Below are 24,974 nucleotides of genomic sequence, written 5' to 3'. Positions count from 1 at the left end.
TCCACATTAAACCCTGTTCACCCATCACTTCTGTTACTGATTGACATACTTTGATTTCCAGTCCGGTAATGTCTCAATTATTATAACTATTTTGCTTTCCAAACTGCCTGTCCCTCCCTGTTTCCTTAACTTCCACTAGCACTACAACCTGAGTTCTTGGCATTCCTCCAATTCTGACCCCTACCATTTCTGATTTTAAACACTATGATTGACCACCAGGCCTTCAGTAAATTAGAAGCCAAGCTCTCTAATTTGGTCCTGAAAGTACCTTGGCTTTCTGCCTTTCTTCTTTTAGATGCTTCTTTAAACTTATCTGTTTGACCAAGCCTGTAGTTTTAAAGAAAAATTGCTTTGCTATTTCCCTATTTGTGTCAATGTCAAAATTTGCTTCCGGATAAGTTGTCAATTTAATGCATTTTGGGAGGTTTTACTGCACCGCTTAATGTAAATTTTTATAATGTACATAATTTTAATGTACCTGATTGAAAGGGCCTTCTGAAAGTTTGACGCAGGATTGATTTTTCTTTTCCCTTATGTACACAGATGAACAACAGTGAGAGCCCGATATTTGCAGTAGTCACTCCAGTCAACTTACTTACAACATTTCTTGTTTTGCCCATGGCAAGTACAAACAATAACAAGAATTTGAGCATGCCCCTGGAGCTGTCTGGCAAAAACTCAAGTACAGAGGAGCAGAGGATTTTCTTGGAGACTCCAGCAGCACAGGCAATCTCTGGGATATTTGTTTGGGCAGCACTGATTGTGACATTTCACCAGGTGAGAATGAACATATGATTTAAGAGAAAAGGTGGCATCTATTAGCACTAATCACAGCTTCTTTGACCAAACCAAATCACAAACTGACTTTCACGGGAAACTCTGGGCCAAAAGGATTGAGCCTGTTGTTTGCTTGTTACAATCCATCAAGATGATGTCAATGAAATGAATGGTTTATACAAGCCATGTATTACAGTTCCCCACCCCATGGGTCAGTTGATAAATAAATCACTTGATGGGAAGTAGTGTCCTGCAGACCTTTTGAAAGCACCTAATTTAAATCGTGGTGTATTGATTGCATATATCATGGAATTTCAAACCACTGAAATTTCCCAACTGGTCTTATATTTAAGCTTCATGTGAACCTGTCATTCATTCCTCTTCATTTAGCTGTGTTCTGTCTTGTGTTTATATGCCTTTCCCTTAAATGCATCTATGACACTCACCTCAAGTATTTCATGTAGTGTTGTATTTTAATTATTCTGAAGAATTTCACTTTTAAAATGAATTAACAATAAAATGGCTGTTTTTATTAAATATGATCTTTAGCCTCAGTCTCCCCCACAGAATAGATGGCGTAACCGTAAAGGAGGATGGATCTATATTCCTCAGATCACAATCATGACCTCTTAGTGGGAACTGTATTTGAATGGGGAACATGAGACTGTTCCCCAAGTATTAGATTGACTAGCGCCATTCACAGCTTGGACTGAACAGAGAAATAGGCCACTTGAAGTGCAGGAGATGCTAATGGAATGATGTGTGCCCCACCATAAGTGCTATCATCAGGAAGAACGGCATTAGAGGAAAATACTTGGTGTCTTTTTTAAAAACTACATTTAAATTTTAAAACGTTTATAGTGAGCACCTTCATTACTGCATTGAGTAATGAAACTGGATTTAAAGGCTTTATGTGCAGCAGGTGGTTAATCATTCACAAAGCATCAATGATCATTTACCATAAACTAGTTCTAAACTGGAAATCTAGTCAGAATCTTTATAATAAACTAGCACCAGAACATCAGTTGTCACATTTTGCTGTAAAATGGTTTGCAAATTTTTGTCCCATATTTGCAGCATTTTCTCAAAAGTCTACACTTCAAAAGAAGAGCAACAAATGTTCAGTGTGAATTAGTGATTAAATGGTCATTGAGTTTTGAAGTCTTAAAGGTTGCAGGTGAAAGGAAATAGCTAGGCTTTACAAACTATTTTACTTATGGTGTTATCTCTCAGAATGTTGGAACCTGAAGCTATGCCTTTTAATTGTGACAACAATGTGGTCTTAGCATTGTTAAGTCAGGATCGTATGTCCTATTTCAGATCCTTGAGTACAAAATGGAGGCTGACATTTTCAGTGCAATGTCCAGTACTGCCACTGTTTGGAGTATTATCTTTTTGGATGAGGTGTCCATCCAGTGCTTGTCTGCTCCCTGGTGTAGACGAGATTCCACAAACCACTGTGGAAATGATCAGGTTATTCCGGCTAACATTATGGATTATTGATGACCTAATTGCACACAAGGTCACACAAAAAAATCTGACTACAATGCTTCCTATATTACAGCTGGCTAAAGTACTACTTATGATATTGCTATATTGTTCTAAAGTGTTTTGTAACAATCTGAAAATGTGAAGAATACTGCATGATTGCAAGGTTCCCTTTTGTAGTATGATGGGATACATTTAAACATAAAGTCTTGAACGTGAGCTGTTAGCATGGCTTGATACAACACTGCTGTTTGACATGACTTTGACCAAATTATTGACTTAACAATTTTAACTCTGGTTTCCTGAAGTCTTGACTGCAGAGAATAAAGTCGTTTGTAAATTAGTTTCTGCTGATGTCATTTGGCTGATGTATATTAGACCAAGGTTGCTGGTTTGTTGCATGTGCTGGAAGACCATATGTCAGAATTTCCATACAAATTTCTTTCTGAAATGGATTTGTTTCCCAGCTCCACGTCACACCTGAAACAATGTTGTGCTCTCCGAAGAATCAATGGGTCATGTCGCAGTTGGAAATGTGGAATGCTTAGTTATGAAAACTGGGCATTCAAATTCCATTTTCTTTATAAAATGCAAGTGGGTATATAAGTTCATAAGAGATAGAAGTAGGAGTAAGCTATTTGGCCAGTCGAGCCTGCTCTGCTACTCAATAAGGTCATGACTGATCGATCCGTGGTCTCGGCTCCTTGCACCTGTGTTATCCCCATAACCCTTTAATGCTCCTACCATGCAAAAATCTGTCCAACTAAATAAACTAAACATATTTAATGAACCTACTGCTTCCTTGAGCGGAGAATTCCACAGATTCACCACTGTCTGGGAGAAGCAGTCCTTCCTCATCTCTGTCCTAAATCTACTCCTCCTAGTCTTGAGGTTCTATCCCCTTGTCTTAGTCTTTCCAGTCCAGTGGAAACAATTTGTCTGCCTCTATCTTGTCTATCACTTTCATAATTCTATGTTTCTATAAGATCCCTTGTCATTTTTCGAAATTCTAGCGAGTACAGTCCCATGTGGCTCAACCTCTCCTCGGAGGGTAACCCCCTCATCTCTGGAATCAGCCTGGTGAATCTCCTGTGCATCGCCTCCAAAGCCAGTATTTCTTTGCTCGAGTACGGAGACCAGAACTGCGCACAATATTCCAGGTGCGGTCTCACCAGCACCCTGTACAATTGCAGCAGAACCTCCCTGCTCTTAAATTCAATCCTTCTAGCAATGAAAGCAATATTCCGTTTGCCTTACTGATTACCTGTTGCACCTGTAAACCAACTTTTAGTGATTCATGTATAAACACTCCTAAGTCTCTCTGCACAACAGCATGCTGCAATCTTTCACCATTTGAATAATAATCTGATCTACTATTTTCACTTCCAAAGTGGACAACCTCACATTTACCAACATTTTATTCCATCTGCCACACCCTTGCCCAATCACTTAATCTATCTAAATCTCTCTGCAGACTCTTCACATCCTCTGCACCATTTGCCTTTCCACGAATTTAGTGTCATCAGCAAATGTGGATATGTTTCACTCGATCTCCTCTTCCAGATCAATCATGTGTAAGATGAACAGTTGTGGACCCAACACCGCCCGCTGCAGCACTCTGCCCCTACTGATCTCCAACCAGAGAAATACCCACTTATCCCAACTTTCTACCTTATATTGGTTAACCAGTCCTCTAAGAATGCTAATACATTCCCTGCAACCACCGTGCATTCTTATCTTATGGATGAGTCTTCTGTGTGGTACCTCATCGAGTGCCTTCTGGAAATCCAAATATACAACATCCACCTTCGCTCCATCCAAAATGATTATGATGTCCTCAAAGAACTCCAGTAGCTTTGACATACATGACCCTTCCTGAATCCATGCTATGTCTGCCTGATGGAACCCTTTCCATCCAGATGTCTCACTATTCCTTCCTTAATGATAGCCTCAAACATTTTACTGACTACAGACACTAAACTAACTGGGTTGTATATACATGCCTTTTGCCTACAGCCTTTTTTAAATAGTGGCATGTCATTTGCTGTCTTCCAGTCTGCTGGACCCTGCCCAGAGTCCAGCAAATTGTGGTAAATTACGACTAACGCATCTACTATAACTTCCGCCATTTATTTCAGCACCCTGGGATGCATTCCATCAGGACTAGGGCCTTACTTACCTTTCGACCCTACACTTTGCTCAGCACTCTTTAGTGATAACAATTGAATTGAGGTCCTCACCTCTCATTGTATCCTTAACAACATTCTTTGGCATGTTAGATACATCTTCCAGTGTGACCACTGACACACAATAGTCATTCAAGGTCCCAGCTATTTCAGCATTACCCACTATTAATTCCCCTTTCTCATCCTTCAAGGGAACTATGTCCACTTTAGCCCTTTTCTGTTTTATATATTCATAAAAACTTTCTCCAGCATCTGCGGTTCCCATTATCTGAGGCCATTCTGGTTTGGGTTACTCTTCCTGCTATCAAGAAGATCAACTTGTATTTATATAGCACTTTTGACATCATGAAAACATTCCACAGAATTTTGGGAACTTCACTGAACAAAATTTGGCATAGGTCCCATAAGGAGATATTAGGACCAGTGACTAATGTGGTGGTCAGAGGCAAGCTTCAAGAAACGCCTTGAATGAAGCAGACGGGTTCGGTGATGACATTCAGGATCTTTGGGCTTAGCCTGCGGAAGGCACAGCTATTCAAGTGGAGCAATATTATGGATGTGCAAAATGGCAGAATTGGTGGATTTTGGGGAGTTGTAAGTTTGAAGAAGATTAGTGATAGAAAGGGATTTGAAATTAAATTCTCCACCCACAAATAATTTCTCCTCTACACCTATTCAGTTTTTTTTAATTGAATTATGTATTTCTAAAACTTATTATTGACCTGTTGTTCCAGTGCCATGATGATAATGATGGGAACTCCTGAGGCTTCTAAGGTTCTGTGTGTGTTTTTTTTTCCATTAATCAGTAACTCATGGGATTGTATTTTCCAGGGGTGTGTGTGTTTCATTGTTTGCCTTCTCGATAAGGTTTGTAGTTCAGATTAGGATGCATAATCTACCTTTCGCAGAAGCAGGCAATATCTGCTGTTACAGGAAGGATGTAATTGTTACATGGCCTGAAGACCAAAATGCCCTGAATGTGACATTTACTATGAATGTCAGTTGTGTTGATTGAATTATGTTTCAGAAAAACACATGCGCAATTTATAAGAATACAGATTTGCAGATGACACAAAAATAGATGGAAAGGGTAGTTGCAAAAGGGATACAGTTTACAGACAGGTTATTTAAGAGAGCAAAACGTTGGCAAATGGAGTAAAGTGTGGGAAAATACGAAACTTCCTCCTTTTTAGAAGGGAGAACAAAAAAGTATTATTTAAATAGGGGAAAAACTACAAAAAGCTGCAACACAAAGGGATATGAGGGTACTTATGCACAGACCAAAAAGCTAGCCCACAAGTAATCAGGAAGGGTAATGGAATGTTGGCTCTTATTTCAAGGAGGCAGGGGCGGGGGCGGGGTGGGGGGGGAGGGGAGGTGGGGATGTCGCAGCGTCAGAGAATAGGAATAGTGAAGTCTTAGTGCAACTATACAAGGTTCTGGGGAGACCACATCTGGAATTTTGAGAGCAGTTTTGGTCCCTTTATTAAAGAAGATATATAATTCCACTGGGGACATTCAGAGAAGATCCATTAGGATGATCCCTGGTATGGAGGGATTGTCTTATGATGAAAGGTTGAACAGGTTGGGACTCGGTGAAGTTTAAAAGAGTGAGAGGTGATCTCGTTGAAACATAGAATTCTTAAAGGTCTCGACAGAGTAAATTCCAAGAGGTTATGTCCCCTCATGGGTGAGTCTAAGACTAAAGATCATGGTCTCCAAATAAAGAAATGCCAATTTAAGACTGAGATAAGGTGGACTTTTTTCTGAGTCAGGGATTTGTACAGCACAGAAACAGACCTTTCATTTCAACTCATCCATGCTGAACAGATATCATAAATTAGTTAGGGTGGCACGGTGGCTGAGTGGTTAGCACTGCTGCCTCACGGCACCAGAGACACGGGTTTGATTCCACTCTTGGGTGACTGTGCAAACTCCGTATAGAGAGTCATGCCTGCTCAGTGTGGGTTTCCTCAGGGTGCTTCAGTTTCCTCCCACAGTCCAAAGATGTGCAACTTAGGTGGATTGTCCATGCTAAATTGCTCAGTGACCAGGGATGTGCAGGCTGTAGGTGGATTAGCCATGTGAAATGCAGGGTTACTGAGATATAGTGGGGATCGGGGAATCTGGATGGGATGTTCTTTAGAGGGTCAGTGTGGACTCAAATGACCTGCTTTCACATGATACGGATTTTATGAAATTTAGTTCCACGTACCCTTTCAGATGCCTTTTAAAAGTCATAATTGTACTAGCCTCCACCACTTCCTTTGACAGCCCATTCCATACATGTACCACCGTCTGTGGAGAAAAAGTTGCCCCTTAGGTCCCTTTGATTTCTTTTCCCCTCACTTTAAACCTGTGCACTTTAAACTTATGCCCTGTAGTTTTGGACTCCCTCAACCTGGGGAAAAGACCTTGTCTACTTGTCCTCAAGATTTTTATAAGCCTCTATAAGGTCACCCCTCACGTCCGAAGCTCCAGGGAAAGTAACCCCAGCCTATTCAGCCTCTTCTTATAGCTCAAACCTTCCAAACCAGCAACATCCTTGCAAATCTTTTTTGCATCCTTTCAAGCATCACAACATCTTTCCTACAGCAGGGAAACCAGAACTGAATGCAGTATTCCAAAAGTGACCCACCCAATGTCCTGTACAGCCACAACATGACATCCCAACTCCTGTGCTCAATGGACTGACCAACGAAGGCAAGTGTATCAAATGCCACCTTCACCACCCTGTTTACTTGTGATTCTGCTTCCAAGGAACTATGAACCTGCATCCCAAGTTCTCTTTGTTCAGCAATACTCTTCTCTCAGCGTTGAATGTCTTTGGAACTCCTTTACACAGAGAGCTGTGGGAGCAGGGTCTGTGTGTAATCAAGATAGATTCTTGATCAGTCAGAGAATTAAGGGTTATGAGGAAATGGCAAGAAAGTGGATGTGAGTAATGTCAAATTTGCCCCAATCTTACTTTCACCGACATGGCAAACCATTGCTGCAATTTAGAAAAAAAAATCCTCATCTCCCTTCTGGATTTTGTCTCAAATCTCTGGCATTGTCTTGGAGAGACTTCTGATGATCTGGTTAACATTCTTCACAGACCCAACATCGAAATTTGCAGGTTATGTTTTAATTAGTTTGAGAGGACACCAAGTGTTTTGGTTGTTCCAATAATAAACTAAGTTGTATTCAAAAGCAATTCCTTGTTCTTGGGATGTTTTTCCAACTTAGAACTTTTTTGTTTATACACATTGTTAATGAACACAGTCTCTGACCTGGCTATAGGGTGCCACAGTCACAACCAGATAGGTTGCTTTGTTTAATTGTCCTAATCGAGAAGAAGACTAATTTGAATAAAGTGCTGTGAGGTGGCCTTCAGAAAAGAGGGATGAACATAAATGTCTGTTGGTGATCGTAAAAACAGCAATCTGCTTTTATGGGCACTTGAGAGAGTTTTGATATCAGATGTAAATCAGTTGGATTTGATGTCTGAAGGATACAATGTTTTAATTTCCATTTCTTTAAATTTCACCTCTCAACAGATTTATCAGCATCTCCGACACTATAGCTCACCCAACGAGCAGCGCTACATTCTCCGAATCCTTTTCATCGTTCCAATCTATGCTTTCGACTCCTGGCTAAGCTTGCTTTTGATCAGTAATGATCAGTACTATGTTTACTTTGACTCTGTGCGAGATTGTTATGAAGGTGAGTAACCATTGTGTTAATGGAAATTAGCAATTTTTTTGATATTAGATTTTAACCTTTGAGAAGGAATCATCCTACTAATATAATAAAGCGTAAGTGGTCATAACCTATTGGCCATTCGATCAGAGCATCATACTTCCTCTCTCTTCTCTTTCCTCTCTCTGTCAGCCAAATTTGGGGAGACAAAAGTAGAAATTGCTTGTGAAACTCAGCAAGTCTGGCAGCACCTGTGGAGAGAAAGCAATGTTAATGTTTCAATTTCAGTGACCTTTCTGTTCTGACAACAGTCACTCGACTCTATCTGTTAACTACACTTTCTTCCCATAGATGCTGCCAGACCTGAGTTTTGCCAGCAATTTGTTATAGTTTCAGTTCTCCAGCATCTGAAATTCTTTGTTTTATTCAGATTTAGTGAGAACCTGCTCCAAAATAAATGTGGGAAGTAGGTGTGTCATAAAGATCAACATATGAATTCACAGTACTGTTGGGCTGGGACTGTTAGAGGCAGGAAGTCATGTGATGAGATCATCAGGAATGTGTATGACCGGAATTGATACCCGTGAATTAATGCTCCAACTGAACACCCTTCTGACCCTCAAGATGATGTCATGAGCCAACCCACATTGTGAATTAGAGTCAGTTGAAAGATGTTGATGAACCTACTGTGTTAATACCGAAACCGGGTGCCTTTTATTTTCGCTTTTTCTAGTGCCTTGCCTTTAAATAGCCAGCAATGTCCGGTTTTAAAACTTGCTGTGGCAGCATTTTAATTCATAGGTTCTTGGATTATGGCTGCTGTAACGTGTAGAATTATTTCCTGGATTCTCTCTTTATTGTACCAATTTTTTGGCAGGTTCATTGTGGTTAATTGTGCTGTGTAAGTTGTAAACTGTTATGCTGAATACAGGGAAGGTGAAGTAAATATAGTCACTGTTTATTTGTATTGAAATCCTCTTGTCAGTTTCTTCAAAAGAATTAAGAACTATTTTGCATTCTTTCTACCCCCACCCTGTGGAAGGTTATGAAAAACGCTTGATTCACATGTTAAAGACTGAGACCAGAGTGTTTCCCTTTTTGTTAATCTGGATGAACACTGGAAAATAGCTGGAAATCTACAAATGCTTCACGTACTTGGAAAAAGCCTTCTACACAACCGGTAGAAATAGACCTCTTCAAACTCTTTGCATTGGTAGATCTTCAAAACATTACATCTGAATCTGGCTTATGTATCTGCAAGCCAGCAAAGATACTGGGTTAATTAAACCTCTACAGCGATTTGTTCTTTCAGTGAAAGATTTGAAGGTTGTTTGAGGGTCAGTTGGTGCTGAAAGTTATTATGAGAATATTATCTGGGTTATTGCTTTGACAATTTGGTAGAACAGTAAATTGTATAATTGCTGTTGTACTGAGGATTTTTCATATACAGCTTTGTTAACAAAATGTCTTTTTATTCATGGGATATGTGCATTTTCTGGCAACTGCATCATTTGATGCCCATCCCTAATTGGGTGTGAGGAGGTTATGGTGAGTAGCATTTCTAACTGCTGCCAGCTTGTGTTTGTATGCTGTTATGTTTTACATAGTGCTGTTACATTTTTTTTAAAAATGGAAGATTTTGGCTCAGCAACGCAGTAGTAATGGTCATGTGTTTCCAAGTTGGAGAACTTGAGATGGTGGCATTTCCATTTGCCAGCTGTTTTTTTTTCTTGCACCAAAGGTCACAAATTTGGAAAGTGCTCTCCAACTTGCTGCAGTGTTTCATGTAAATGTTGCTGCTGCCACCATGGATCAGTAATGGAAGGATTAAATTTATGCGGTGACAGATGGGCTGTCGTTCAAGTAAGCTGTTTGCCCTGGATCGTGATGAACACCTTCCATATTGATGGGGCTGATTCATATTACTGACCTGTGCTTTGTCTAAGGCTTTGGGGAGTCAGAAGATGAGTTGCAGAATACTCACCCTCTGACAGTGATTAATTGGCTGATCCAGTTAAGTTTCTAAGGGGCTCTTGAGCCACAGTAATAGTATCGCTATTTCTGGGTCAGGAGGCCTGGTTTCAGGTCAGAATTTCAGAACCTCTCTGAACAGGTTGATTTTAAAATAAACTCTGTCATCCTTGCATGACAGCATTAACCAATGCTATTGATCATCAAGAGGCATAGTTAAACACTTTGAGGTGATCATTGTGTTGCAATTGTGACATGAGTATTATTTGCCATTTATTAGCACAAATCTGAATGTTATCCATATGAGCTGAAGTTGCTTCATTATCTAAAGAGTTGCAAGTGCAATCAGGAGTGAATATTCCCATTCCTAATTTTATGTTGGTTGAAAGTCTTTGAAACTTGTTGCATCTCAACTCCTTGTGTCTGGTGAGCATCTCGTTTCTCTCATCATATTTATCTAGCTTCCTCTTAAATACATCCAATAAGGATTGAATGAACTGGACTTGAACTCCTTTTGCTAATTTGAGCAATACTGAAAAACAAAGTTAATACCTTAAGCAGATTACGCCAACATGCACTAAATCTTTTGCCGTTGTGCTTGCATTACAAGTAGCTTTCCTTTTTGCTGCTGACATTTGCTGAATGGGAAACAAATAATTAACTTTGCGTGACACAGACCACAGGTTCAGATTCCACGTTACTTTCATCTCTGTCATAAGGTAGCTAATCTGGAAGAGCAGGTTCGCTTTCCGGGTGTGTCCTACACAAACACAAAATATCATCATCTGTGTTCAGGCTTTGGTGTGTGAAGAATTCTATTTCAGAGTTCCTGTACACAACTCCAGAAATACTTCATTAGGTTGTGAAGTACTTCTGGACATCCTGAAGTGTGACACCAATTTGCATAGCAATCTCCAACAATCAGCTATATGAGAATGACTTGATGATTCTTTTATTCATATTTGAAGGATTAACATTGGTTAAGACAAACTCCCTTCATAAGTGAAATATGGTGTGTGTTTAAGGGTGTCTACATCGCAACAGCAGCTCAGTTAAGAGGCATTGAACTGGCTGTTAAGTGCTTTGGAATGTCTGAGGTAGGAAGGCTCTTTATAAATAGAAGTTCTTATTTCTAAAACCTTACCTGGTCTAAATGCTGTGCTAGCCATTTTGTTTGAAACCATGGCAAGCGCACTGCTACATGTGAAAGGACAAAAAATACATACATACCACAAAACTTAAAGAACACTCATTCTCTGCCCTAATGTTTCAGACATGATCCTTCGCAGTGTTCCAAGCAAAGATATCAAGCAAACCCATTTCTTCACCTGTTGATTAACCATCTATGGCTTAGTGTTGTTATAAATGAGATGACATACATTAGAGTCAGTGCCGGGGTGGGGGGACAGTTAGATCTTCCAATTTAACTCAGCTGACTCAGGATAGACGAGGAATCAAAACTGAAAGGGTATAGCCTGATTACACTGGACTTAATCACTGCTGCAACAACTTACATTCTTAATGACACCTTTAATACAATAAAATATCCTGTTGGGCATCACAAATGTATTATCAAAACTAATGTATCATTTAATAAGACCAAGTTGGGATAGGTAGCTTTTTCAGGAACATCAGAAAGGAAGAGAGAATGAAGCAGAGAAATTTGTGGAGAAAATTCTAAAGCTTGCATCCTAGGTAGTTGACAGCTCACAAGGCCAATGCCATCAATGGATCTAGATGATCTGACTAATTATTTGGATCTAAGGCCACTTAGGTGAATGAATGGTTGTCTTGGTGATGCAAGGCCAGATAGCCTGTGAAGTTGGGTATGTTTACTGCTGGAAGATAAAGCCTGGTATCTCAAAGCAATTCAGTCTAGGTTTTGTTCCTTCAAGGTTGATCAAAGGCCTGAGACTGTATGCACATGAGTACCAATATTGGCAATATACGAATGGCAGAATTGCACTCAATGCTTAGAGAAGATCTGGGAAATGCAGAGCAATTTGATTTCTAATTAGAGCCATCTCCCAGGACCCATCCTTACCTCCATAGAAGTGTATCTTTATAAGCAGCATGTCAATTTAACTTTTGAGATAGCTTATGAAGCATTTATGCACCCAGTTTTAATTACTGAATCAGATGTCACCTGTGCAGTATGAGGTTTGCTTTCTGACATGCACGATTGGGTTTCCTCTTCTAGGTTTGTCTCTGAATTATGTATGAATATACATCTGTTACGTTTCCCAATCTGTGGACTTTGAAGTGTGTTATCTCCAGTGTCAGATTGAGAAGCTAAATTGCAACCGCAGTTTGCAAGAGCAAAGCTTGAGTGTGTTATTTCAACCAAAGCTAACTATCTCTTTAAGTGCCGCGGTGAATCGAGGTCTGCACTTGCACCCTTAGTGATTTTATACAATAAGCTGACAGTGACAAATGACACATTACTGTTTATTCTGGAAGTGTCTCAAGCAGTAGTATTTTGCCAAATTACTTGACAATCAATAATGATCAGATTTATTCTCCTGACAAGCTCTGGAGAATTGTGCAGTTTCTACCTGATTTAAAAAAAAACAGATTCCATAGAGATAATGGGAACTGCAGATGCTGGAGAATCCAAGATAATAAAACGTGAGGCTGGATGAACACAGCAGGCCAAGCAGCATCTCAGGAGCACAAAAGCTGACGTTTCGGGCCTAGACCCTTCTTCAGAGAGGGGGATGGGGTGAGGGTTCTGGAATAAATAGGGAGAGAGGGGGAGGTGGACTGAAGATGGAGAGAAAAGAAGATAGGTGGTGAGGTAGGGAGGGGATAGGTCAGTCCAGGGAAGACGGACAGGTCAAGGAGGTGGGATGAGGTTAGTAGGTGGATGGGGGTGCGGCTTGGGGTAGGAGGAAGGGATGGGTGAGAGACAAACAACAAACACCTGCACCTCCCAGTCGCAAACCATTTGCACTCCCCCTCCCATTCTTTAGATGACATGTCCATCATCGGCCTCCTGCACTGCCACAATGATGCCACCCGAAGGTTGCAGGAACAGCAACTCATATTCCGCTTGGGAACCCTGCAGCCCAGTGGTATCAATGTGGACTTCACCAGCTTCAAAATCTCCCCTTCCCCCACTGCATCCCAAAACCAGCCCAGTTCGTCCCCTCCCCCCACTGCACCACACAACCAGCCCAGCTCTTCCCCTCCACCCACTGCATCCCAAAACCAGTCCAACCTGTCTCTGCCTCCCTAACCTGTTCTTCCTCTCACCCATCCCTTCCTCCCACCCCAAGCCGCACCTCCACCTCCTACCTACTAACTTCATCCCACCTCCTTGACCTGTCCATCTTCCCTGGACTGACCTATCCCCTCCCTACCTCCCCACCTATACTCTCTCCACCTATCTTCTTTTCTCTCCATCTTCGGTCCGCAACCCCCTCTCTCCCTATTTATTCCAGTTCCCTCACCCCATCCCCCTCTCTGATGAAGGGTCTAGGCCCGAAACGTCAGCTTTTGTGCTCCTGTGATGGTGCTTGGCCTGCTGTGTTCATCCAGCCTCACATTTTATTATCACTGATTCCATAGAGCTTTGTATTTCCTCCCCACCCCCTCCCAGAGCAAAGCTGTTTTGGAAGATTCCACTTATAGACACTCTGATCATGAACAAAATATATGGATCTTGTAAGGCAGTATTTCTCCTCAAAGTACTTTATATAAAAGTAGTCCAACTTAACAACTTAGCAGAGCACCCCTCCCATCATTCATAGTTGTCAATTAAATTTGAATGCAAGTCCCTTGACTTCATAAATTATTCCAAAAGCAGTCACGTAATGTGTTCTCTGCAGCCAGATGCTAAGATCCAGTATTAATGCTCTTCATTACTCCCATGGCAATCATACAGTGTTTTGCTGTGTACTACAGCAGTGTTCTCTTTATAAGGTCACTTTAGCAGAGGCTTAGTTGCCTACATGCTTATCGACGGTGGAGATTAAATCAGACTGACACTCTAATTAGTAGCAGGAGCAGATTAGAGATTATTGAGGTAGATATCTGTTTGAGGGGTGGAGTGAAGGGAAAGAAGGAAGTTGAATCTCCAATTAAATTTTTCTTGATGTACAGTGTACCACCAATCTTGAAACATGATTGTCCATCTATTCTCTTACTTAACCTGAGGTCAATCATTGTGTGATATGAAATTAATTCAGGTTTTTCATAGGGAAGGAAAGCCAGAGAGTGAAATTTTCTGTCCCTTCACACATTCATCGTTCCAAGTTGAGTTGGAGTTGGTGTATGCATAAAACCAATATTTATAAAAACATGCATTTATATTGATCAGTCAAGGCAGTAAGTCATCCCAGGGGGTTTCACAGCTTCCCATGTAGAAGCTGATATGAAGCAAGGTGATGTAAATGTAAGGAAGTGATATCAGTCAGAGCTTCTGCTTCCCTTGTAAACATTTGCAGAATACAGACCTGGTCTGTGATGTCAAAACAACTGAAGCAGAGTAGGAATTTTAAAAGGCTTTTAAAAGAGGGAGAGCGAGAAAGGTGGAGAGCAATAGGAGGGGAATTTCAGAGTTTACACCGTAGGCAGAAGATATGACCTTGAAGTGATGGGAACTAGGTGTGTACAAGAGACCAAAACCTGGGGAGCAAGACCCCAAAGGATGGTAATGCTAGAGGATATTACAGCAGAAAGAGAGAATGAGTACATGGAAATAATTAAATACAAAAAAATGAGAATTCAAAATTTGTGGCATTGTCAGAATAGGTCCAAGTGTAAATCAACTATCTTAGGAATACTGGGTGAACAGAAGTTGATGTCAGTTAAGGTATGGTTGGGAGAAGTTCTTTTAAACAAATTTTTGCTAATTGAGTTTCTTTTGTGTTCAAGTGCTGGGAATCAATGTTGGAGCTTTTTGTGTGACAACTTCACAAATCACTGAGAGGGTTAAGTGATGTTACCTGTGCTTCATGTAAATATTTGTTTATGTAATTGGAAACCTCACCAGTTGGAGCTTGCTTTCACGCACCAGTCAGGTCAGGTTTCTAAAGCTTAGATTGTGTTTGCATTATACATTGACATGTTCCTGTTGTTTTCTTTCGGTCTATTAAACAACAAGTAACCTGCAACATATAGTTAGATTGTTGTGTCAAAGATAGATGTAAAAACAAATTGACAATGCAAAGGTTTATACTTATAATGTCCAGCTTAAAAATATTGTGACTTCATAATGTTCATTAGCTCATGATGTCTCTATACCGAATAGAAATTTTGTGATGTGCTGTTTTTGGTGCAGAACCAGTTATTGACATGTTGTAAGGACCATAAGCACATGAATTAACAGTGATTATTTTTATCAAGTGCAGAAAATCATTAAGTTTCAAACAATTTGAAGAACCCCATTATCTTGCCTCTCCCTACCATCCCTGGCACCTCCCCGGATGAAATTGTCTTCCTTATTATTAGAAATTTCTGCAGCAAGGTGTAATGAGCAGAGATAATTGCAATCGAAGTTACTCGCAGAAAAGTGATGCTTAAGTGTGACTGACAGGGGAATTACTCAATTTCCATTCTGAATAAGAGGAGTTGTAGCACTTATTGCAGACATAAGTTCGTTTAGTGCAAAAGCTTTAACATTTCCAGTCTCCTTCCTTTGACCATGGACTTAGAGCACACACAAACTTGACACAGATGAAATCACAAATCGCACTGGGACATGGTTAGCCCTGGAGGTGCACCACTCCAGTTGGGGTTGAATATAATGTGTGGATCAATTTGAGGGAATAACAGCAACTTGTATTACAATTATATGTTTTTCCTTGAACATTTAAGGCTCTTCACAGGTATGTTATCAATCAAAATTTGACTTTGAACCATACAAGGAGAAATGTGATCAGGACATTAAAAATTTTGTTCAAAAGTGAATATTTTGAGGAGTGCCTTCGAAAAGGAGAAGGATGTGTAGAGATCTGACAAAGAAATTCAATAGCTTAGTGTCTAGGCAGCTGAAGGCACCACCGTGCATGGTGGAGGAAAGGAATGTGCCTCTACTGCTGATGACTTGATGGAGTTGATCCTGGATCTAGACATGCTGTTTCAACAGACTTAGAGATCAACAACATTCAAGAAGTCCCTATTGTCACTTTGATCTCAGCAGCTCTTCAGTAACTATAGATACAGCTGTGTCTCTCTGTTTCACAGTCCCACCGAAAACTCCAGTGACATGTGACCAGAGTCACAGATTGATGCCGTGCTCCTTTTGAATAAAAAGACATCCTGCCTGGACATTCTTCCTTCAGTTTGGGTGGCTTCTTGGAATTCTTTTCACCACTTATATCTCCCAGCTGCTAGAGTACACAGCAGTGTTTTCTGGATATTGCATTACACTTACATATCTGTGTACCACAGCAGGTTTCCTTATTCCATTGAATTCCTTAATTCTACAAATCAGCCTGCAGACTAGAATGCTGCAGCTATAGTTCTTTAACCAGCCATTTCTTAATTTGGCGGAGGTCAAAAATCTCATAACACCAGATTATAGTCCAGTTGGTCTGTTTGAAAACACTAGCTTTTGAAGCTCTGCTCCTTCTTCAGGTGTGGTGTGCAAACTCCTTTATGTTCAAATGTACCAGCAGATAGCCCAGTATAGATCTCTCGTGCTGAAGAGATTTAGCAATGTTGGATTAAGTCTCTGGAGTTCTCTGATCATCCAACTGAAGTCTTCTAATTCTCCTGGATGTCTTGACTTCAAGCAATACCAAATATCGAGTAATGGCAGAAGATATATTTTATACCCTCAGTGCTTCGACTCCAATCTACAACACAACGTTATTCATATTAACCCTATTTTGATCATGCTGTTGTTGAGAGTTTCACAGAAGGTCCACATTCTTTGGACCCCATTGGTCTTCCAGATGAAGTGAATTACTGTAATGTACCACAGTGGCAGAACTTTGCCTTTCCAGGTACTGATGGTTTGCCACCTGACGTTCACCCTTCAGTGACTCCTCTTCAGTGCCTTCAGGAGTATGCCCAGGTTCCACAGTAGTGCCAGACCACATGTCTAGCTGGCTTAAGATTCTGCCTTCCTATCAGCAGATATTGAACCACCCCTAATGATCTATCCTGCTTGGAGATGTCAGAGAGTAAAGAAAAAGCTTGAATGGTAGGTTTGTGGGAGTGACAAAAGCTTTAGCAGCAAAATATTATAGAATCGTTGATGATTAAACAATGTGATTTTGTAGGGATAGAATGAAAGACTTGGTAGTTTAGATGGGGGATGAAATGTTTAGGCTAATGGGTGAATCATAATATGGTAACACATGGTATCCACAATCCCCAATGCCGATTGGCATGGGGGCAAGGGAGCATCTGCAACTAAGACTGAACCTTCAGGATTCTACCCACTTAAAGTATAAAAAAAGTAGAGTTGTCATAATCTTAGATGATAGGACTGCTTTCTCGTGAAAAAGGGAGGGTCACCACATTTAAGTGAGGAGTGAAGTTGAGAGGAGAGTTCTTCAAGGAAACCTCAGCCAATGTTAGAATGGAACCTACGCTATTGCCATCACGCTGCATAACAAACCAGCTGTCCAGCTAACTAAGCTAACTGATCCCCAGTTAAAGTATATAGAATAAATTGTTAAAGGTGGTGGTCCTCCGATATGAAAACAGACCTGCCTTACTCCACAACCTTAGAATGATCTCACTGTACCTGTTTTTTTTTTATATAGGGGCCTCCATGAATAGTTGGTAAAGCTGATACTGGTAGTTATTGGCCTGGGATGACTCCTGCTTATTTGGAATGATGCTTGCCAGACATGGAACAACCTTTTATTTTTATTTGTTAATTGTTTATTGTGTTTTTGAATTGACCTGTGTTTGTCTTCCTTTATAGCTTTTGTGATTTACAACTTCCTTAGCCTCTGCTATGAGTACCTAGGTGGAGAAAGCTCGATAATGTCAGAAATCAGAGGGAAGCCCATCAAGTGAGTTATTTCCACATATTTTAATGCATATCCACTTCGACTCTCCAAAGTTATACACATTGAAGACTTACACTTAAATTAAAAACAGCGTACCATTATTCAAAGCACTACTGATCTAAAATAAACACTAAATGGACTTCCTGGCCATTCGGCACAGAACAAAATTATAGCCAAAGACCAAACCGAAATATATTTATCTTTTAATAAAATCACCAATGTTCTTCTCAAACATATATCAACAAATCAGTCGAGACGTGAGCAGTTCTTTAGGGGCATTTTTGAATTTTCCTGATCCAGGTCTACTGCCCAATGGGTTGAAAACTACATTTGAAGTTAGAGAATTGAGGTTAACTGCAAGGAATGCACTGAATTATTGGAAATGGTTTTGGTCAGGTATTACTCAAAAATGATCTTCACTAGAAGGAAGATTCCACTGTATAACTATAATTCTGTTTCATATTTTCTTTCCTATGTAGTGATTTAATCCAATCTCTATTATTCATGTTTTAGCCACAATAAAATGATGGTTGTGTTTGCAAAACAAATAATAAAGCTATGAATATACAATAGTTTCTTTGTAGATATAGTATTCCTTATGAACGTTTCCATCTCATCCTAGGTCCAGCTGTTGGTACGGAACGTGCTGTCTGATGGGTATGACCTACTCCATTGGATTTTTACGGTTTTGTAAGCAGGTGAGATTGTGAGAAGTCTTTGAGTGCATATTCGTATAGTTGGTGATGGTTGGGTAACAGTTCTGTGTTTATTCGCACAGCTTGGTCAGCCAGTATTAACCCATTTATTAAGACCATGTGAAATAGCATCAAAAATTTACTGGAATGGGAAAAGACTATTTGATCCATGCTCAAACTATACACAGTCTACGGCAAGAATATCTGGATTTATATAGCATCTATTAAAGAAATAAAATGTCCCAAGGTGCTTCATAGTAGGGTACTCAAACAAAATTTGGTGCTGAGCCACGAGATATTCAGATAAATTATACAAAGTTAATTTAAGAGGTTATTTGGAGCAAATTAAACGAGAAGAGGTTTGGGGAGGCAGTCCCAGATCTTAGGGCCTCAACAGCTGAAGATATAGCCTCCAGTAGTCAGCTGCTGAAATCAGCTCTGCAGTTGTGTAGAACTGGAGGTGATTAGTGGCAAGGGAAGGAGCATCCATGTAAAGATTTGAATACAGGATGGAAAATTTTATAATTGAGATGTTGTAGAACTTGGGGTTACCTCCATACTAGCGGGTTTTGAAAGCGAGTTTGCCAATCTACCATCCTCTGAGAAAAAGAACAGGAAATGACATCACCAACTCAAGGAAACCTAAACCGATAAATAGAAAGCGGGACATAACACCAGCGCTTGATCGGAGGCTCACTGATGATGTTACCTAGAATGGTGACGAAACGTCTGAAAACTAACCTTCCAGCTCAGTGAGCAAACTCACATCCATTACCTCCATATTGCCCAGATGAAATTGCTGATGTGCAACATCCACTGAATTAATTTTAATTGAAGACACCTTATGCACAATATAGGTAAACACAACACGTGTGCCACTCCTATTCCTAATGTTGTAACTGCTGCTACAAGAATCAAGCTCCAGAAGGTATCCTTCCTTACGTCCAGACCACATTGGAAACCTGGAAGCTACCCTTTACCTAATGCCCAGCATTGCATAACATACTATCATTGTTGAATGCATCAACCTCCGATGTTGTAAAACCTTAAGGTTTCTTTTCATATTCTAATCAGCCTGTTCCAAAGCTGTCAATACACATTATGGATTAGGTGCGACTGGATCCTGGCTCTGAGTTAGAGACACTACCACTGCCACAGGATTGCTAACTATTGTAGATGATACACATTACTGCTATTTGGTGGTGGATCAAGTGAATGTGGATGTAGTCAATCAGGTTGCTTTGTTCTGAATGCTGTCAATCTGCTTGAGTTTGTCGGATTTGCACTCCTTCGGGAAAGTGGGGAGTGTTCCATCACATTTCTAATTTTATGCTTTGTAGGTAGTGGACAGGCTCTGTTGAGTCAGAAAGTGATTTACTTAATGCAAAATTCTTTTGTTTTGGACCTGTTCTAATAGCCACAGTATTTTGTGTCACCGCAACAGTTTTCCTTTGGATGAAATTTGACTTCAACCAGCAGAGAGATTTTCCCCAGATTTACATTGACTCCAATTTTGCTGGGGCTTATTGATGTCACACTCAGTCGAATGCTGCATTATATCAAGGTTCAGCTCTTTTGTCCGTGTTTGAACCGAAGGTGTAGTGAAGTCAGGAGCAGAATGGCTTTGATGGAATTCAAACTGAGCATCACTAAACAGCTTAATGCTGAGCTGGTTCTGCTACATAGCACTACTGATGATGCCTTCCATAATTCAGTAAGAATAGACTGATGGGACAGTAATTAGCTGGGCTGGATTTGTCTACATTTTTGCGTAGAGGACAATCTTGGGCAATTTTTCACAATATCACATAGATGCCAGTGTTGTAGCTGTACTGAAATTCGTGAGCCAGGGCCCAAGTTCCGGAGCATGCTTTCAGGACTCCTGGAAAATCGTCAGAATCCTTGGCCTTTGCACTATCCATAGCCTCTGTCCAGTTGAGGATTGGGAGACTTGATACAGGTCTGCAGCGGATCCTTGGAAGCAACCAAATGCATAAAAATTACCGCAGCTGTCACCTTCATCGCTGAAATAGGATGGCCACTCACTCTCAGTTTGCAGCTCCTCCAGTTTGATTATAGTGCCCTGAGAAATTCTTGTTCTGTGGCTACACTGTACCTCACTCATCTCGAGAAAAAGGCATTGTGGATGATGACCCCAGACCTACTGTACCACCACCTCATTTTTGGGAGGACCTTCTGTAACCTCTTCAAGTGGAGCTTGTTTGATTATGGTTAAAGGTTGGTGCTGGTCCTGGGCTTGCTGAAACACTTGCTCTTCCTCAATTTCTCTGCATCTTTGTTGCACAGCTGCCACAGTGACAGTAACCCCCTCCTGTGGCTGGATCCATTAGCCACTGTCCCAATTAATCTGTTAGGAATATCAGAAGCAAGAGTTTCATAGTAATATGAATAGTCAGCATTGGATCAATCTTAATTGACAGTTTAGCATGGCCCTCGATGTAGTGGGACATGTGTGACTGTCAACAAGAAGGCCTTCCGTGCTTGTACCTGGGTCTTTGTGATAGTAGTCCTTATTCTGATGTATGCAGCATAAGCCATGCCACACAAGTAGAGTAAGAGATTGTAAATCCAACAGTAAGATTGAGACCTTGGTATGTTCCAACCCCATATCCCCCCCAGAAAGGCAGCATTGCTGTAAAAAAGCATGTTGTCAAATACTCGCAGATCGAGGTGAGAGGAAATCCGTTCTGTGCCCTTTTAAAAGCCTGAGGAGCGCTGGATTGTCTTTGCGAATTGTGGCAACTTTTTAAGGACCCGTGATTACTTCTGCTTCACTGAGATGACAGAGGCAATGGTCTAGTGGTATAATCACTGGACTGTTAAGTCAGAGACCCAGAAAATGTTCTGGAGACCCAGGTTCGAATCTCACCACAAAACCATTGGTGATTGTCAGGAAAAGCCCATGTGGTTCACTGATGTTCTTTATGGAAGGCAACTGCCATCTTTACCTGATCTGGCCTACATGTGACTCCAGACCCACAACAATGTGGTTGACTCTGAACTGCCCTCTGGGCAATTAGGAATGGGCAATTGATGCCCTCATCCTGTCAATGAATAAAGAAAAAAAACACTATCAATCTGCAGTGACTAATGACATCATCAAGATTGCTTGAGACCAGGATTTGTATTCTATATGCTTGGTCACTACATGTATTTCACATACAGAATTCTATCGTTAGAGGGATCTACTGTGTAAATGTTTGAAGGGCCTTACATCGTTCACAGATGCAGTCCACTTCTCCGGACAGAAAAGCATTTACTTTGCACAGCCTGGGAGTGGTAATAGCCATTTTTCATCTCCATTGCATATTTGTGATTCAGACGAGAGGGAACACCAGTGACACTTGACGTAAGCTCAGCCTGATAATGTAGGGACCTCAACTTTCATGTTCATTTCTTCCTTGCAGTCCCTGTTAATGTCATCAGTGCTGAGCTTCCACACATTCCTACTCAATTTTTTTCGTTTAAGTCATTGTCCCCCCCATTTTATCCAGTGACCCCAAGCCTACAGCTTAGTTATTCCAACCATTATATTATCATTTTTAAGATCTCGATTGACGCACCATTCGGCCTTCTAATTACAAGCCAAGGTCATAATTTAACTATTTAACCTGTAGTTTAACTCTCAGGCCCAGTGGATTTTGGAATGAATTTTCACTGCCATTGTTCAAGACCTGTATATTCTTCCTGAGGTGTGGTGCCCAGAGCTGAATGCCGTCCTCAAATTGAAGACTGCCCAAGGCTCTGTATTTCAGCAGTTTTAACAAACAATGTTCAAGCATTGCTTCTCTTTTGTATTCCACACACTTTGAGACAAAAGCCACTGTTCCACTACCTTTTTGATTACATTTGTGTACTACTTGCAGTAACTTCTAACGATCTCTGCACTTGGTCAACCTTTGCTCCACACCATTTCTTGATTGTCACTATTTTTCAAAAAAACACATCTGATATCTTTTCTCTGTTCAGAAATGTGACCTCACATTTGCCTGTGATGATCTCCAATCTTCCAGTGTTAATCATTAGTTAAATTTGCCTGTGGCGCAAGTTAACGATCTGCTTTTCAATTACTGTGACTGTTCATGGAATCTGCAAAACTTGTTCTTTCTTCATTCGAATCATTAACCTAAGCAAAAGACCTAAAACAGTAATTTTCGTGTTTAGCTGAGGCATCCAATTATTGTGGATCTGAAATAAAAACCCTGTTGGAGAAACTAAGCAGGTCTGGTAGTGTAAGTGGGGAGAGAAATAGGGATAACATTTTGAGCCCAAAGACCTTTCTGCCTCAGATCGCCAGCATTTGGACTACTTTGCTGTCGTATTGGTACATATCTGCCATTCGGAATTATGTTTAATCGTTTCATTGTCTTTACTTTTAGTGCATTCTGATATATAACGTTGCTTGTTCCTATTTGTTGCTGTCAGTATCAGTTATGTCTCTTGTTGAAAGATGCAGTAGTGTCTTTTGATGTCCAGTTTTATTTAGTATATTTCTGTAACCAAATGCTTGGTAGCAGAGTGCTTATGTTTCTGGACTATTAATCATGAGGCCTCGACCAAGACCTCAACATAGGAGTTCAAATTCCACCATGGCAACTGGGGACTTCAAATTTGACTTGGTAAATATGGGACAAAAAGTTTGTTTGGTGAAACAACTGGATTGTTACAAAATTCCATCTAATTCAGAAATGCCATTCAGCAGAGGAAATACATGCTCATTCAGCCTGGCTATATGTGACTCTAGATTCAGAGCAATGTGATTGAGCTGCCTTTAGCTCTTAGCTGCCGTCTGAAATGGCCTAGCTCGCTCTTTGGGATTCAAGAAGGTGACCACCACCAGCTCAAGGCCAATTAGGTTTGGAGAAATGATTTTTCTTGCCAGCGACTGCCAAATAAATGTAGCAAACAGCAATCTAAGGCTCTGACTACAGCCGTTAACTCAGTGCATGTATATGAACAAATTGATTGTGGGGTGCTACAATTGACTAATGTCTTTTAGCTGATGAGAAGATTTAAAAACGAGATTGCACCCATGTACACACCATTGCTGTCCATTTGAGGTATGCTGGAAGGGTGTAAGTGTGGCTGTTGAATGAGCGGCATTGTTGGACTCAATATTAAGAGACCAGATGGTTAGACTTTCATATGACGGGTTGCCTAGTACCCCACCTGAGACTGTGTTTGAAACTGCCTTCAAGAGAGCTTTTCTCTTGCAGAGTTCAACTTGATCATTGTATATTTGGCATTGCTTGGTGAGTAACACTTTCAGCATGAGAAGGTTGTGGATTCAAATTCAATTCACAGAGACCTGAGCATGCAAGTTACAATCCATGTAGTACTGAAAGTGCTACACTATTATAGATGTCATGTTTTGGATGAGACATTAAACCAAGGCCACATCTGCACCCTTGGGTAATACTATTTTATGAAGAAGAACAGGGAAGTTCTGCTTGATATCCTGGTCAATATTTATTCTTAAACCTAGCGATCCAATCAGTGTTACACTGTTGGGCGTTGCTGTGTGCAGTTTGGTTGTCGTGTTTCTTACAACAGTAACTGCATTTCAGAAAATGCTCTATTGGTTATGAAGCAGCTTGTGTGGTCCTGACAGTGCAAGGCTCTAGTGAACTACAAATCTTTCTTTACGTCCTTTTGTATCGTGATGGTTCGTTAGTACACACCCAAAGAGGGAACCTGTTCAAATGTTCTTTGTTCCTTGTGGAGATGTGCCTTTTATATAGTTGGTAGAAGTTCTTATTGTGTTCATGAGTGAGAAAAAGGGATAAAAGGAGAAGAAACTGACCCCACCATATGGACTGCATTGTCCTAATTTTCAGAGTTTTTTTAATTGCTTGGTAGTTGTTTCAATTATGTCTGGATTTTAAATTACACTTACTAATGTTTGTTTCTTGTAACTTACCAAAATCCTATTGCATGCCTCTTCCAGGCTACCCTACAATTCTGCGTGATTAAACCTCTTATGGCAGTCATCACCATTATTTTGCAAGTGTATGGCAAATATCACGATGGAGACTTTGAGTAAGTTGCCACTTTAAATATCACTTCTCAAATGTAAGATCTGGCTTTCTTTTTTAAGAACTGAAAATCGTTGTTTAGTTAATACAATTTTTAAAATGCATCTTCCTCAGGTATAATGCGAACAACTGGATTATATTCTTTTG

At 40.4% G+C, this 24,974-nt stretch overlaps 1 protein-coding gene across 4 annotated transcripts in view; it reads left to right on the top strand.

The window, feature by feature from the left end:
• Positions 1-24,974, top strand: part of tmem184a (transmembrane protein 184a) — a 59,420-nt gene that overhangs the window by 6,570 nt on the left and 27,876 nt on the right. For all 4 annotated transcript variants that reach the window (XM_059653943.1, XM_059653941.1, XM_059653942.1 and 1 more), the window contains 5 exons: positions 544-777; positions 7,991-8,156; positions 17,989-18,079; positions 18,699-18,774; positions 24,740-24,831. In XM_059653943.1, the coding sequence (XP_059509926.1) occupies positions 544-777; positions 7,991-8,156; positions 17,989-18,079; positions 18,699-18,774; positions 24,740-24,831 (659 nt within the window). The remainder of the gene's footprint in view (positions 1-543; positions 778-7,990; positions 8,157-17,988; positions 18,080-18,698; positions 18,775-24,739; positions 24,832-24,974) is intronic.

The sequence above is a fragment of the Stegostoma tigrinum genome, chromosome 23 (assembly GCF_030684315.1).
Source record: "Stegostoma tigrinum isolate sSteTig4 chromosome 23, sSteTig4.hap1, whole genome shotgun sequence".
NCBI lineage: Eukaryota > Metazoa > Chordata > Chondrichthyes > Orectolobiformes > Stegostomatidae > Stegostoma > Stegostoma tigrinum.
Note: the sequence above shows the minus strand (reverse complement) of the source record. Positions and strands in the feature narration are given on the sequence as shown.